Source organism: Schistocerca americana, chromosome 7, assembly GCF_021461395.2.
Source record: "Schistocerca americana isolate TAMUIC-IGC-003095 chromosome 7, iqSchAmer2.1, whole genome shotgun sequence".
Classification (NCBI taxonomy): domain Eukaryota; kingdom Metazoa; phylum Arthropoda; class Insecta; order Orthoptera; family Acrididae; genus Schistocerca; species Schistocerca americana.
This window is the reverse complement of record NC_060125.1, coordinates 486,621,590-486,639,045: the sequence shown is the minus strand read 5'-3', so window position 1 is coordinate 486,639,045 and position 17,456 is coordinate 486,621,590. Positions and strand designations below refer to the sequence as shown.

The following is a 17,456-nucleotide window of genomic DNA, read 5'->3' as shown; positions in this document are numbered from 1 at the left end:
AGATATGAATATTACCAACAGGTTTGTTGTCTTTGCCCTGCTGATACCATTTGTGCACCGTGAAGGAGGTCTTGGCCAGCAAGCTCGTGATGCCCTGTTGCTGTGCATGGCATTGTCAGCAACTGATGATAGTGTTGCCTCATACATCTCGACTCGTTCAAATGTTTGTCCGGTAAGCAGAAAAAAAAATAACAAATATACAGTTTCTGGTATAGTGGGAAAATAGACTTTTGTACCATGCCTAGCATTTTATGTGAAAGAGGAAGAGAGAGAGAGAGAGAGAGAGAGAGAGAGAGAGAGAGAGAGGGAAGGAAGGAAGGAAGGAAGGCAAAAAATAGCGGTACTGGATTAGAAATCCTTTAAAGGATGGAACCAGCATGAGATCAATCATATGACACATTTAATTCTAATCAGTCGTACTGTTAAATGTTGATTTTGAACCATATTTTTTTCCTTCCTTTCAGGCAATAACCTGAAAATTAAGTAGCTCCAGTGTTATTAGGTTTTTACTATTTCAATGTTTGGACTTGTTTAATGCAGTAAAAAATAAAAAGATTAGAAACAATCCCTTAACAGTTGCGTGGAAAATAAATTTTTCTTAGTTTCAGTGATTCACATATGGAATTTTGTGTGGCATGTTGATGCTACAGAGAAAAAAAGGAGACAGAAATTCAAAAGAAACCACACAGTGAGAATAAAAATAAAGATACTAAAAGGATCTTGTTAATTTGGGGAACGTATTGTAGAAGAAACAAGACATGTTATTTAATGTTTTATTGAAATCTGATGTATATAATATGTGGAAAGCTACTAAATGAAAGAATGACTCTACTTCATGCTAGAGCTTTTCCCTAACAGGTAATAAACTTCACATATCCAGGCTCCATTGAGGCCCTATTGACAGACAGCTGCGGAGAAGCCAAAAGTCCCCTGTCAGCTGGCATCGGAGAGTAAAGCCAGAAATGATCCTGGCATTGACAGGCCCATCACAGGTGGATTCCTGCAGGTGAGGTGGCAGCTGCAGGGGGCACAGATGCCAGAACGGGACCCATGAGGGTCTCCTAGATTGGGGGAGGGGGGGGGGGTCAGGAACTGGCTGAAGTAGAGAAGATTGTGCTCAGTGCGTAATGGCATGGATCTATAAGAACTCAGAATATGTGTGAGTGCGTCTTGAAAAACTTGGACAAGGCCTTCAGTCTGTCCATTCGACTGAGGGTGGAACAGAGGTGCCCTGACATAGAGGATATTATGATTCAAGCAAAAATATTGAAAAGCCTGGGAGATGCGAGGGGTTTACTAGTTATTGGGAGCTCCAACGTTAGGCGTATTTGGAGCCGCTTAGGCAGATAGCTTTCAGGGCTGGAAAGATAGCAATGTGCACTCAATATGTCTGCTGGGGGGCCTCACCCAAGATATGGAGGCGGCTTTGCCTAGGGCTATCAGTGTGCAGGTTGCAGTCGTCTGCAAGTTGGGGCTCCTGTTGACACCAAAGACACTTGTTGCATGGTTTCTGAGGCAATCCCCAGTTTGTGCAGGCGGCTCGCATAGGTGGTGAAGACTGCTTGCCTTGCACGCGGTGTGCAAGCAGAGCTTTTAATTTGCAGCATCATTTCCAGAGTTGATCAGGGTCCTTTCTTTTGGAGCAGAGTGAAAGGTCTCAACCAAAGGCTTTGTCAACTCTGTGACAGTCGTGGCTGCAGATTTATAGACCTGCGTTATCATGTGGAGATTTGTAGGACTCCCTTTGACAGGTCAGGGGTGCACTACACAAAGGAGGTGGGTACTTGGGTAGCAGAGTACTTGCATAGTGCACATGACGGTTATTTAGGCTAGGCGGTTGTTTGAAGTGCTCTAATGAACACTCACCAGTGGATTCACAGCAAGGGAAGTAAAACGTCGTTCAGAATAAAGACACTTCGACCATCATAATTTTATCAGAAAACTGTCGAAGTGTTTGTAATAAAGTATCTGAATATACTGCCCTCCAGGAAAGTTCTCGTGCTCAAATTATTCTTGGGAACGAGAGCTGGCTGAAACCTAAAGTGGAAAGCTCTGAGGTATATAGCGAGTCATGGAATGTATATTGGAAAAAAATATTAGAGGTCGTAGCAGTGGGAGTGTTTATTGCAGTTGACAAAAATGTTGTCTGTTGAGGGTGAAGTTCAGTGTGACAGTGAAGTCATCTGGTCGCATATAACAGGTGTAGGTGAAACTAAGTTAATAGATGGAGGTTTTTACTGGCCACCTGATTCTGCTCTCACAGTTCTAGAGTCGTTCAAAGAAAGTCTACGGTCAAGAGTTCGTAAATAACCATATCATGCAATACTAGTTGGAAGCGACTTTAACCTACCGAGTATTGACTGCATGTCATGCGAAATACTTTTAACGCACTTTCTGAACATTATCTTGAGCATTTAGCTGGACAGCCCACATACAATGGAAACGACGTAGACCGTGTAGCTACAAATAGGCCGGACATTATCGACAGTGTCAGTATAGAAATGGGGATTAGCGATCATGATGTCATTATAGCAAATATGAGTACAGAACTTAATAAATCAGTTGAGAAGGCTAGGAGAATGTTTCTGCTAGATACCGCAGATAAGCAATTATTAACATGTCACTTAGACGCTGAATTGGCATCACTTAGTTCCAGTAAGATGAATGTAGAGGAATTATGGGCACAGTTTAAGCAGATTGTAAATCGTAGTGTGGAGAGTTATGTGCCTAATAAGTGGGTAAAGGATGGAGAAGACCCATCACGGTTTAGTGATGAAATTCAGCGGATGCTGAGGTAGCAGAGGCTATTGTACACTAGGTTCAAAGGGTTACGCACAAGTGAAGTTTGGTAGAGATTCATGCGTCTGTGAAAAGATCTACGCGCGAAGCATACAACAACTACTACTGTCACGCCATAGCAAAAGATCTGGCAGAGAACCCGAGAAAATTATGGTTGTATGTAAAATCGCTAAGCTGGTCTGAGTCTTCCATTGAGTCCCTTGTTAACAAGTCTGGTGTGACATTTGAAGTTAGCAAAATGCTAGCTGAATTTTTAAATTTCATGTTCCACACAGGAGAACTGTGCAAACCTATCATCATTTGACCATCAACAGACATACAAATAAGCATACCTGGCATAGAGAAACAACTGAAAGATTTGAAAACAAATAAATCACTAGGTCATATGGAATCCCAGTTCAGTTTTACAGAGTACTCTATGACATTGGCCCCTTAACTAGGTTGCATTTATCCTGAATCTCTTGCCCAGCACAAAGTCCCAAGCAACTGGAGAAAAGTGCAGGTGACTCCAGTATATAAGAAAAGTAAAAGAACGGACCTGCAAAATTACAGACTTTTATACCTAACTTCCATTTGCTGCAGAATCCTTCAACATATTCTCTGTTTGAATATAATAAGCTTCTTAGTCTCAAGGAAGTTTATGTCCATGAATCAGCATAGTTTTAGAAAGCGTCGCTCGTGCGAAACTCAGCTTACTCCTTTCTTACGTGATATACTGAGAACTATGGATGATGGGCAACAGGCAGATTCCATATTTCTATATTACTAGAAAGCATTTGACATGGAACCCCATAGCAGGCTGTTAACGAAGGTATGAGCATGTGGAATAAGTTCACAGATATGCTAGTGGCTCAAAGACTGTTCAGATAACAGGACCCAGTATGTTGTCCTCGACGGTGAGTGTTCATCGGAGACAAGGGTATCATCTGGAGTGCCCCAGGAAAATGTGATAGGACACTGTTATTCTCTGTGTACATAAATGATTTGGTGGACACGGTGGGCAGCAATCTGCGGTTGTTTGCTGATGATGCCATGGTGTACAGTAAGGTGTCGAAATTGAGTGAATGTAGGAAGATACAAAACTACTTAAACAAAATTTCCAGTTGATATGATAAATGGCAGCTAGCCCTAAATGTGGGAAATTGGAACTTAATGTGGATGAATAGGAAGAACAAACCTGTAATGTTCAGATACAGTATTATTGGTGTCCTGCTTGACACAGTCAAGTAGTTTAAATATCTGGGCGTAACATTGCAAAGCAATATGAGGTGGATCCAGCATGTGAAAATTGTGGTAGGGAAGGCAGATGGCTGACTTCATTTTATTTGGAGAATTTTAGGAAAGAGTGATTCACCTGTAAAAAAGACCGTATTTAAGATATTGTTGCAACCTATTTTTGAATACTACTAGAATGTTTGGGATCTGTACGAGGTCGGATTGAAGGTTGACATCAAAGCAATTCAGAGAGTGGGCTGCTAGATTTGTTACTGGTCTGTTCGAACAACATGTAAGTGTTATGGAAATGCTTCGGGAACTCAAATGGGAATCCTTGGAGGGAAGGCGACATTCTTTACGAGAAACACTATTGAGAAAATTTAGAGATCTAGCATCTGAAGCTGACTGCTGAACACTTCTACAGCCTCCAACATAGATTGCGTGTAAGGACCACAAAGATAAGATATGAGAAATTAGGGTCCATATGGAGGCGTACAGACAGTCGTTTTTCCCTTACTCTCTTTGTGAGTGGAACAGGAGGGGGAATGACAAGTAGTGGTGCAAGGTACCCTTCGCCATGCACTGTATGGTGGCTTGCAGAGTATCTGTGTGGGTGTAGATGTGACTCTTCATAAAATGGCAGCAGTAAATATGCTTCTGACAAATCCAGTTTCGATCAATACTGTCCCACTGCCAATCGTGAGTTGACTGTCACTGCTGCAAAGGCCGAGCTTGCCTGTTGGTTTCTTACTAACCACAAATGGTGTAACTGATTGAGTGTACAATATGGGTTCCATGACACCCAATCCTGTCAGCCTATCCAGCTCTTTTACTTGATCATAAAGTGCCAGGGGTACCAACCGGGCACAAAAAGAACAAGGTTGTACTATGGATTTGAGTCTGAATATGTGCCACATAATCTATTGTCTTGCCTAGCCCAGGTACAAAGAGAATGGAATATTCCTTGCACAGTTCATCCCATTCTTGACAGGACACGAGATCAGCCACTAAATACACCAAATTGGTGACCATGAATCCAAATGTTGTGAAAGTATCCAAGCCAAATAAATTTTCCGTAAAGGCACTGTCCATACAGGAATGTCAGTGATTGCACCACTGCCATGTATGTCGTCTCTGCCATAAACTGCCCAAAAACAGGAATTTGTCCTCGGCGATAACGGACAAGACAGCTTGAAGTTGGAGACAGCGGAGGGGAATGGAGTCACAGTTAAATATTAGTTCGGAAGCATATACACTTGCAATTGAAGGGGTGATCCCTGATATGCACATTGATGAACAGTTTGTTGGAAACAGTTGCAAAATTGTCACTAGTATGTCTGACCACATTAATGTCCATAGTCTGAGGTCTGAAATCACTGCTAGAGCCTACATCTATACCTACATCTGCACTCAGCAAACCACTGTGAAGTGTATGGCAGTTATTAGATTTTCTTCCCATTCCATTCACATATGGAATGTAGGAAGAATGATTGTTTAAATGCCTCCATGTGTGCTGCAATTAATCTATTCTTGTTCTCACCATACCTGTGCGAGTGATTGGTAGGAGGTTGTAGTATATTCCTGGAGTCATCATTTAAGGGGACCCCACTGTGATTCAGAGCATTTTCCTACCACGTGTGTTTATATGCCACGCCCACTTTTCTGCGTATATTTTAGATCTTTATATCCCCCACATTGCATGTTAGGCCCCCCCCGCCCCCCCCCACCCCGAGTGTGTTGGCTATCCTTGGAATGTAACGGCCGGTATGATTTCATACACGTGGTTACTTTCATTCAAGGGTGATTGCAAGTAGTTGTTATATTTACGTTTGCAGTGCTTTTTTACGTGTGTTTATTGAAGATGACAAAACGTAAAGGCATTTTCAAGAAATGACAATTCAGAGGAAACAAGTTTAGAAAGCTTTCTGTACAAGAGGTTATGTCGCCTGGCAATGATGTTTCTAATTGTAATTCTTGAACAAGTGCATCATCAAAGAAGCTCTCACCATTTCAAGAGAGTTACAATGAATTTACTGTAAGTGACAAGGGGTGCAGTAATATTATTATAAATTTGAGAATATTATCAGATGTAATTTCTAAATTTGTACAATGTAGACAGTGAATATTATCAGATGTAATTTGTAAATTTTTACAATGTAGACAGTGTGGTGAGTCACAGTGTATGAAAATTTGTGAGATTGCCAGGGGGGAGAAAAGGCCTAGCAAATGCTTTAGATGTAATTTGCACTAAACGCTCAACTGTGATTTCATTTATGAGTTCTTCAAAACCAGATGCAAATGGCCCTTATGAAATCAATACAACATTAGTTCATGCCTTATGATCCATTGGCAAGGGCGTGGCTGCAGGGAGAACATTTTGTTCAGTAATGAACTTACATCAGCCACCAAATAAATTTGAAAAACTGACTGTGATATTATGTGAGGTCAGTGAGGAAAGCATGAAACTGGCTGCTTGGGAAGCAGTGGAAGAAAATGATGGATGTTCGGATATTGCAGTTGCACTTGATGGAAGTTGGCAGAAAAGAGGACATACTTTTCTGAGTGGAGTAGTAACTGCCACAAGTGTAGACACCAGTAAAATGTTAGATGCAGAGATAATGTCTAAATATTGCAAATGTTGTCAATGAACATAAAGAACACAACTGTGTGGCTAATTTTAGAGGAACAAGTGGTGGTATGAAAGTTCATGGAGTACAACAAATATTTCATTGCTCTGTAGAAACAAGAGGCATATGGTACACCAAATATTTGGGTGGTGGTGTCAGTAAGGCATACAATAATGTGGTGAACTCTAAGCCATATGGAAATGCCATTATTAGCAAAATAGAATGTGTAGACCATGTTCAAAAACGTTTGGGAACAAGGCTGAAAAAACTAACTGTTGATATGAGAGGAAAAAAATTAGAAGATGGAAAATTATTGACTAGACAGGGTCGGTTAACTAAAACTGAAAAAGAAAACTTGCAGGTATACTATGGGCAGGCAATTAGGAGAAATAAAGAAAATCTGGAGGAAGTGAAGAGAGATGTTTGGGCCATATTCTTCCATAAGTCCTCTACTGATGATAAGCCATGTCATGAATTGTGTCCATCAGGAGAAAATTTGTGGTGCAAATGCAATAGGGCTCAGGCAACTGGAGAATCTTATTCTCACGAGCATTCTCTTCCTGCTGTTGTTATTACAGCAATTAAATATATTTTCAGAGACTTGGCTCATCCTGACCTAAGGAAATGTCAGCATGGGCAGACACAGAACCCAAATGAATGTTTCAACAACTTAATTTGGAACCGCCTTCCGAAAACTGTATTTGTAGGCATTCATACAATGAAACTAGAAGTTCATGATGCTGTTATTACATTCAGTTGTGGTAATATTGGAAAGTGTAGGGTACTGAAAAAGCTGGGAATTAATCCTGGTGAAAATACGATCACTGGACTGCAACATTGCGATAAAATGAGGATAGCCAATGCAGACAGGTCTGCATCTAATATGGCGAAGAAAGCAAGACAAACATCCAGGAAGGTGAAAAAGAAGCTGGAAGACCTGCTAGAGGCCAAAGAAGGACCATCATATGCAGCAGGACAGTTTTAATTAACTGTAAGTAACAAATTTCAAAAGTCTCTTTCTTTAAAGTCAATTTCCTGCAAACAAAAATGTTCAATACATATGCCCCATTATATCAGAAACTATCACATAAAAATGAATGAAATTTTCATAGACTCTGCATAACATAAAAAGCCACCTCTGGTACTACATTCATTAATATTCCCCCATTGGGAAGTACACAAAAAAATATTTTCTGCAAAAAAACTTAATATTTTTTGTTAATAAATTTAAAAAAGTATTTCTTAAAAACTATAAAATGGATGCAGTAGGTTTTAGTATAGTTGACTATTAGCATCACGTAACATACAGTAAAAATATTAAGGTCCTGCATCAAATAGTTATTTCAGAAATGGGTCAAATGCTTGCCTAAATTAACATGGGTTAGATAGGCAGGGTGTGGTCCCCTTAAAGCCAGCTGAAACTATGTAAGTAGACTTTCTCAGGATAGTTTACATTAATCTTCAAGATTCTGCCAGATCGATTTCTGCAGTATCTCAGTGGCACTCGCCCACAGGTCGAATAAACCTGTGACCCTTCGTGCTTCCCTTCTTTAGAATTGCACATTGTTGCTCTGTGTCCTTTCTTTTGACAGTGACAGCAAGAAGCCAAAAACTGAGGGCGGGTTGGCTGGTTGTGGTGAAGAAAACAAGAGGGTAGGAAGGCATGGGCTTGTGGAAATTTGTCCACTGGCCGTGTTTGTACGAAGCACGTTGGCCAGGCGTCCTGTACTGCCACAACTTCCATGTCTGTAGGTGTGCTGGAAGGTGCGTGCCTAATGTCTAAGTTGTCAATGACCATGTCAGTCTAGGAATCTGATGGCCTGTAGCCCAAGAAACTTCAAATGCTTGGGCAATCTTAAGTGCATCTTGTAAGGAGGGGTTCTTCAAACTACAGTATCAGTTTGCAGACCTCTCTATTGGGGATTGATCTAAAACTAGCATCTCGAACCATTGTTTCAGTGTAAGATTCCTTAGATAGAGCAGTAATGAAATGACACTATAGACTGAAACCTTGCAATTCCCCTGCACAAGTGTGATAGTATATTTTTTATGAGGTTGTATCCTGCTTTGATAAAACTCTGCTCTTGTGGAAATCACATGATGATAATATACAGTCAGCAAATGGAACATAGTATTGGATGACAGAGATGTAGGGTCCTGAAGGGGGCTAACTTCCCTAACAAGTGGTACATTTGTGGAGAGATTCATGACAGCAAAAGAACTTTAAGAGAGTCAGTATCTTTTATGTAGGAGCCCACAAAATATTGCCCCAATTCCCAGTCTTCAGTATCTTCATCATAGGAAAGGAGGTGGATAGGCTGGCAAATTTTGGGGGGGGGGGGGGGGGGGGGGAGACGACGACGACCACCATGACCAAGTCTCTCATTTGAAATGAGTAAATTCAAAATGTGCTCACTAAATGTTGACACAGGTGGTTCCAGACACATTTCTTTAAATTGCTTAACTGTTTATTATATCTGACGAAATGTGGGGTGATGACCACAAGATACATTATCTAAAACATAAAAAGAAGTGAATGAATTTGTCAGTTAAGTTTTTATGAAATGAGAACAAACATTAGCATTTGAACTGCAATTTAATGTTACTGTGATGCTGTCATCAAACAAGAACAAAAATTAAGTGTTCAGATGCCACCTTAAACAGTGAAACATCAGCATGTGAGGCAAGTACAGCACCACAGTAGTGAAAGTAAGTGATCTGAATGACTGGAACCCAATGTCTCAATAATTTCCCGAATTGTCCCCAGTAAACAAAAATGAAAGTTAATGTTCAGCTGTGATCAAATATTACTCAAATGATAACTATTTTACATACTGTGGAGCACTGTAATGCCCATGAGAGAAAGTATTGCTGCTGCACCATAATGTAAAGTAAATGCATTATGCCCCAGAGAGAAGATTAAGAGGTTTGAATATAGGGTATGGTAAAAATGTTAAAGGATATATGACAATGGGCATATGTTAAGGGGTTGGGAAAATCAGACAAGGATATGTTTTATGGAACTGGCAAATGTAACGTGGGTTCTGTGTTAAGAAATATGGAAAAGGATAATTCAAATATACATCAAAATCTGATAAAAAAGATAAAGATAATGTTATAAAGGTCTTTACCACCATAAACCATTACACTTATGCATGTTATACATCAGTTGTGACACACTAAGGATCCATGACACCAGCTGCCGGTAGGCCAAATACACTCCTGGAAATTGAAATAAGAACACCGTGAATTCATTGTCCCAGGAAGGGGAAACTTTATTGACACATTCCTGGGGTCAGATACATCACATGATCACACTGACAGAACCACAGGCACATAGACACAGGCAACAGAGCATGCACAATGTCGGCACTAGTACAGTGTATATCCACCTTTCGCAGCAATGCAGGCTGCTATTCTCCAATGGAGACGATCGTAGAGATGCTGGATGTAGTTCTGTGGAACGGCTTGCCATGCCATTTCCACCTGGCGCCTCAGTTGGACCAGCGTTCGTGCTGGACGTGCAGACCGCGTGAGACGACGCTTCATCCAGTCCCAAACATGCTCAATGGGGGACAGATCCGGAGATCTTGCTGGCCAGGGTAGTTGACTTACACCTTCTAGAGCACGTTGGGTGGCACGGGATACATGTAGACGTGCATTGTCCTGTTGGAACAGCAAGTTCCCTTGCCGGTCTAGGAATGGTAGAACGATGGGTTCGATGACGGTTTGGATGTACCGTGCACTATTCAGTGTCCCCTCGACGATCACCAGTGGTGTACGGCCAGTGTAGGAGATCGCTCCCCACACCATGATGCCGGGTGTTGGCCCTGTGTGCCTCGGTCGTATGCAGTCCTGATTGTGGCGCTCACCTGCACGGCGTCAAACACGCATACGACCATCATTGGCACCAAGGCAGAAGCGACTCTCATCGCTGAAGACGACACGCCTCCATTCGTCCCTCCATTCACGCCTGTCGCGACACCACTGGAGGCGGGCTGCACGATGTTGGGGCGTGAGCGGAAGACGGCCTAACGGTGTGCGGGACCGTAGCCCAGCTTCATGGATATGGTTGCGAATGGTCCTCGCCGATACCCCAGGAGCAACAGTGTCCCTAATTTGCTGGGAAGTGGCGGTGCGGTCCCCTACGGCACTGCGTAGGATCCTACGGTCTTGGCGTGCATCCGTGCGTCGCTGCGGTCCGGTCCCAGGTCGACGGGCACGTGCACCTTCCGCCGACCACTGGCGACAACATCGATGTACTGTGGAGACCTCACGCCCCACGTGTTAAGCAATTCGGCGGTACGTCCACCCGGCCTCCCGCATGCCCACTATACGCCCTCGCTCAAAGTCCGTCAACTGCACATACGGTTCACGTCCACGCTGTCGCGGCATGCTACCAGTGTTAAAGACTGCGATGGAGCTCCGTATGCCACGGCAAACTGGCTGACACTGACGGCGGCGGTGCACAAATGCTGCACAGCTAGCGCCATTCGACGGCCAACACCGCGGTTCCTGGTGTGTCCGCTGTGCCGTGCGTGTGATCATTGCTTGTACAGCCCTCTCGCAGTGTCCGGAGCAAGTATGGTGGGTCTGACACACCGGTGTCAATGTGTTCTTTTTTCCATTTCCAGGAGTGTACATAGGTACATTCATAACTGCAAGAAGAAAAATCATGAGGTGAATTACAAAGTTTCCTATTATTATCCTAACAGGAAAATTCATGATTCACCCCATGATCTTTATCAGGTGAATTGCCACAATTTATTGTCTGTCAGAAGAAGAAAAGTACTTGAATCTTTGCATAGACTGATGACTCATTAGAAATCCACCTCCTGGAATATTGATGGTCAACTCTTATCACTTGGCATGACTGGTTAGATTTGTTCCTAGTTTTTCAAAGTGTTTGCCGGACAACAGTTTCACTAATACATTATATTGTCATGCATGACTCGAGAAAGATATGTAGAAGAATCATTTACAGGCATTGACATATAAGATATTTTATTATAAATGACATGGAACTATGTGAGTGCCAGTACCTTGTCAGTTTGCACATGAGCTTGCCCCCATCAGATTGGGCAGAATGTCTGCAAGGAACCCTCAGCACTTTTATTGTCGAAGCGGGGTCTAGAATTGGCCGTGGCCTGCAACCATAAGTGAAAGGTTAAACACAGTGTAGGTTTATGCATGACCATGGCCTTAAACCTCAGATTTTTAACAAACATAATGGCAGTATTTAAAAAAGGATTGAGGTAAGGGACAAAAGAATTATAAAGATTATTGTAGTTGTAATAAAAAAAATTGTTCTCACTTCAGTCTATAGGCAGTAGTAGAACTGTTTCTAAAGGAAAAGAACAGATAAAAGAGAAAATCATGATTAAACACTCATAGAAATGAATAAATGGACAAAGTTGTTTCATAAGCCGAAAGTAACAGGTAAAATTTGACTATTAGATATTAGGAACATAAGACAAAAAGTTGACTTTCAGATATTAGAAACGTGAGACAATGGGTAGATACTGTTGTAAAGGAAGCTAAAGGTGATTTGTCAGCTGAGCAACAAGGTTCCGTCAGAAGGCCACAGTCAACAGAATATGCAGCTTCATTGTGCTACACAAAATATGCATTCTGGTCATGCACACACATGACCATAGTTGAAGAAAATGTAATCAAAATATACAGAATAGTAGGAGGGAGAATTGTTGTATGGAAAATGACATATGAAAAAATACAATGATCGTTTTGGGACCTTGTTAGTGTCAACTACAAATTCACAAAGAGTGTGACCTCCATGAGAGCTGTCTTTTAAGTTATGAACCTTTCAATCATTTCAATGTGATATTGTCCTTTACCCTTTCAATTTAAAGCATCTACAAGAAATACTACCCTTGGATGTGGAATGTCCACACCCAATAAGAACCATCATACTTCTGGGGAGGGGGGGGGGGGGGGGGGGGGACTCACTGCTCTTCCTGTATGCTAGATCTTGGGTGATAAGCCTTAACTAACACCACGTCCACCTCAAAATCATAAGTTGTAGCCTTAAAATTGTGATATTTACTCGAATATATGCCTTTTTACTTAATTTGTCTTCTAGAGATTCATGAATAATATGTGAAATAAAGAAAAGCTATCCACTCACCTATAGCTGGTTGATTTATGGCGCATAGAAACATGTAACAAAAAACAGTAGTCATACTAGCTTTCGAGCTCTTGCTCTTTTCTAACAAAACTACGCATATTCACATGCAACCACGTAGATATTCAAAAATGCAAACCCATGGCTGCAGTGAGACTTTAGAACGTGTGCATTGGGTGTCTATGTAGTTGTGTGTAAATGCGTGTATTTTTGCTAGAGAAAGAGCAGGAGCTTGAAAGCTATTCCTATGTGCCACACATCAGTCAGCTATAGGTGAGTGGTTGTTTTTATTTATTTTATACATTATTACATCCAGGAATTTCCATTATTGGTAAACATTCATGTGTATTATTCCATTGTTGAATTGTACGATCTGGCAATTTAAGGACTTTAATAAGGGTTTTCCTATAAACTTCATATGTTAATACCTTCACTGGTGAAAGTCCAGTGGTTAAATGGTGTGATTAATTTAAAATTACTTGAAATTCAGGTATCGGTTGTGCTCAGGTAGTACAACAACTTGCAGAATATGCACGAGAAAGTCATCTAATTTCATTCATAACACTCTGAAGACAGATTTCGTTGGGGCGGTGTTTAGAAATTGTATAATGATGTATCCCTTCCTAGGTAAAATATTCCTTAAAGTTACTGCTAACAAACTCTTAGACCATTATGTAAGTAACCTCCGAGGTTTTACAACATCTATAAAATAGTTTTTTAAACAGTTAATTCTGTGACAGTGTATGCTATCTTAATTGGATACACTTTGACATATATAGATTAACACTGTATAGCTACAAGTATATAAGCAACTCCTTCTCTGCCTTTTGATAAAGGCCCAAATAGATATGCCACTGTTAAACCTTTTAATCCCTTTGGTATTTTCGGACACATCTTGTAACATGTTGCTCTCTTCGTTATGCTCGGATGTAATTCACATGTACATAAAATATCCATTATTTTTCTAATTAAATTTTTGGAATAGTAGAACTTAAAAATGTAGTCTAATATACCTACATATTCCAAATACCCATCATCTTTGTGGAAAAACTACTTGAGATCATTAATTGCTTTGCTGAGAATACATACTCTCCAGTGCTTTGAATTGTCACTTACTCTCCAAAATAAATTTTCTTCTCATAACAACCATTTGGTTTTACCTTTTTGAGACAATGTACCTTGGTCCCAAGGTGTAAGAATAGGACTAAAATATTCATCACATGTTGACCCTTCTTTTATTTTCTGGGCTAGCAATCTTACATAATTAGTGGAATAACATTTTGATATTAAATTACTGTAAATATGGTTCCAAGTCTTTCATTTCTACATTCATTGGTCATATCTAATGATAAATCAATGTGTGCATCGTGGGCTACATTTATGAGCCTTTTATGTAGTTAATTTCTAATTTAAATTCCTGTAAACATAATACCCATCTCATTCATCTACTGCATATCAACCTACTTTCCACTAACAATGCCTGGCTGACAATCAATGGGTATTTTCAATTTGAGTCTGTGACAGAATTACAACCACTTAACACAATATTGTGCAGTAATATGTCAAGTGGTTGTAATTCAGTCACCACCTGCTTTAAAGATAATGGAATACTCAAACAATTTATTGGGAAAAGGAGCAAAGGGGAAGTGGATTTTGGACATAGTCCTCAGGGAGAGAATCAGGATGTAGGTGGTGTCTTAAAAAAAAATACAGTTACAGACATCTTTGAAAGAGCAGCCACTCTGAAATGTCAAAAGTCCAGTTTCATGGTGAGGCAAGACCCCTCTGAAAAATGGAATCATAATGTAATAGAAGAATGTTCTAGAAGAAATGACTTGATGGCATCAAGAAAGCTGCCGGGACACAATGGTGCTTGCTAATAAAGAAGAGAGTGAAATTGGAGTGTGTGGTAGAGGCTTCGTCAAGTACATGGTGGAAAACAGCTAAAGTGGAAGAGAAATTAACAGAGGAATTAAATCTTTTACAGTATTTGGGGTTCTGTCTCAGTTGAATGTGTTAATTAAAACTGTAATTTTTTGACTATACAATTTTATGATAAGGTTTTATCTTTCTATACATTTCCTGAAAACCACATAGTGTCATTAAATAATGTTTCCACTGTCTTATCAGTTTATTTGTGCATAGCTATAATATCTGCCTGTCATAGTTTCAGTTTCATTAGTTTCTAATAGAAACTTCTCCCAAAATTTCACTTGCTTTTTGCCATGTCAGCTAACAATACTAAACAGGAAATTATTGATGCAATCAATTACTGTATTAACTGAGTTATTTTTTTTCAAATGATTAATTTTACATTTTCTCATCACTCTTGTATTGAGCTGTATTTCACAGAAAATTTATAAGCGTGGGTATTGAATTGTCTAGTTCATTTATGCTTATTTGACAGAAAATGTTAAAGCGTGACTGTCATATCGGACATAACCATGACTGGCAGGCTATGGCTATAAATATATAACATATTTGACACAATGAGAATAGTGTAAACAGACATTGTTAGGGTGTGCTTTGTTGTACAAATGAAATAATCAAAATGTACCGTCTGACAGTGTGTACCATCTGACAATAGAGATTGCTCTCTGAAATACACCACAAGTTGAACAATCGCTGTTCGATCTTTTATTTGTTTACAAATCTTTTATCATTGTTTTAATATAATTCATATAGATTGTACTACACACTAACATATGATTGAACTTTCATTTCATATTCAAGTGCTACTGTCAGTTCCAAAAATAGTCTGTTGATTGGCTAAACAGTGGAATTTATGACTTCTCAAATAATTTTCATAGGCTTTATGTTTCTGGTTAGAGTGAAACTATTTTTCTCCAGCAGCTCACTTTAGTATCCTACTGTTCCACTAAAGTTTTTCTGTTTACATATATCTTGAACACAGTTACAGTTTTTCAAACAATGGAAAATCCAAGATGGAATATCAACAATATTAGGGAAAAGGATAGATTGCTACTTACTATACAGATGACAACTTGAGTTGCAGGCACAATAAAAACTCTGTAACACATTTAGCTTTTGGCCAAAGCCTTCTTCAGAAAACAAAACAAAACACATTAAAACAAGCAGGCACAGCTCACACACACAACCCTACCTCCATCCTCTGCGGGAGAAAGCAGTCGTGTAAAATGGCGACTATGACTGGAATTTCCAATCGGAGCTGCTGGAGATAGCAGTCCTGTGTGCGTAAGGTTTGCCAGCTTATATGATTGTGTGTGTTTTTTTCTCTTCTGAAGGAGGCTTTGCACAGAAGCTAAATGTGTAACCGACTATTATATGTAAATGAGATTGTGTGCCTGTTTGCTACTCAAAATCTCATCTTTATGGTGAGTAGCAATCTACTCTTCTTCTAATACAATAAGGGTTTTTTTATTTTCAAGAAAAAGGAGGTAATAAAAAAAAGTGTTAAATGTTGTGTACTGCATGTTTCAGTCCGCAGATGTTTTTCGTCTTCAGAATGGTAATTCTTCCTCATTTTCCATTTTTTCCAAGTTCCATTATGCCCAGCTTTTTCTTGATAGTATTTAATGAATTGTGTCATGAGTTTTATCTCCAGTAGTATATCTGTGCCTTGAAGCAGAATTATCAGGGTGTATGCGGCCCGGGAGATCCGGGAAAAACCCGGGAATTTTTTCATCCGGGAAAAACCCGGGAATTTTTTCATCCAGGAAAAACCTGGGAATTTTTTCATCCAGGAAAAACCCGGGAATTTTTTCATCCGGGAAAAACCCGGGAATTTTTTCATCCGGGAAAAACCCGGGAATTTTGTAGAATTGTAGGTTTGACGTGTAAGATCTGATATGCTGACAAAGAACTTTAGCCCACGACTGCTGAATAATACTGCAGCAATGAAACATAAATAAGAGAATAACACCAAAATAAATGTTTAGTTGCATAGAAAATGTGTAATTTACACAATGCGCAGACCAGTTTGCCGACACCGAAAAGTGTCAAAGGCTTTAGGTTGAAGATTATGCAGTACGTCCGTAACAACTAACATGCATTCGATGTGTGTGACGTCACAGTTGTTTACATTTCTAACAGATTACTGCCGGCCGGAGTGGCCGAGCAGTTGTAGGTGCTACAGTCTGGAACCGCGCGACCACTACAGTCGCAGGTTCGAATCCTGCCTCAGCCATGGGTGTGTGTGATGTCCTTAGGTTAGTTAGGTTTAAGTAGTTCTAAGTTCTAGGGGACTGATGACCTCAGCAGTTAAGTCCCATAGTGCTCAGAGCCATTTTTAACAGATCGCTGGAAAATATTCCGAATAGTGGCTTGAGAAGCCTTACTTTCAAAGTAAATTCCCACGCAAGATGATTTATGTTACGTGTGAGAATGTGCAGTGAATTTCTTAAATCTCAGGGCGTTACAACTCTCATTCGAAACGTAACACTTGAGGATCAGCCATTTGAAAAATTTCGGGCCCAGAAGATAAGTCATTTATGCCACAATTTAAAATTTTATCGGAACATTTGTATTTGATACGACTTAACGTGTAACACACGTTAAAAAAAGACTGAGCTTCGAGTTAGTTTTCATATTTAATGTCGTTCATTCATAGATAAAAAATTATGCAATCGATGGCAAAAAGTATAACTGACCTTCAAAAAAAAGTGCATAATGTGTTACTGAGCAATGTCACA

The 17,456-nt window shown here is 40.1% G+C and overlaps 1 protein-coding gene across 2 annotated transcripts in view; it reads left to right on the top strand.

Annotated features, from left to right (window-relative positions):
• Positions 1-17,456, top strand: part of LOC124623162 (FHIP family protein AGAP011705-like) — a 238,587-nt gene that overhangs the window by 74,473 nt on the left and 146,658 nt on the right. For both annotated transcript variants that reach the window (XM_047148962.1, XM_047148961.1), the window contains exon 5: positions 22-172. In XM_047148962.1, the coding sequence (XP_047004918.1) occupies positions 22-172 (151 nt within the window). The remainder of the gene's footprint in view (positions 1-21; positions 173-17,456) is intronic.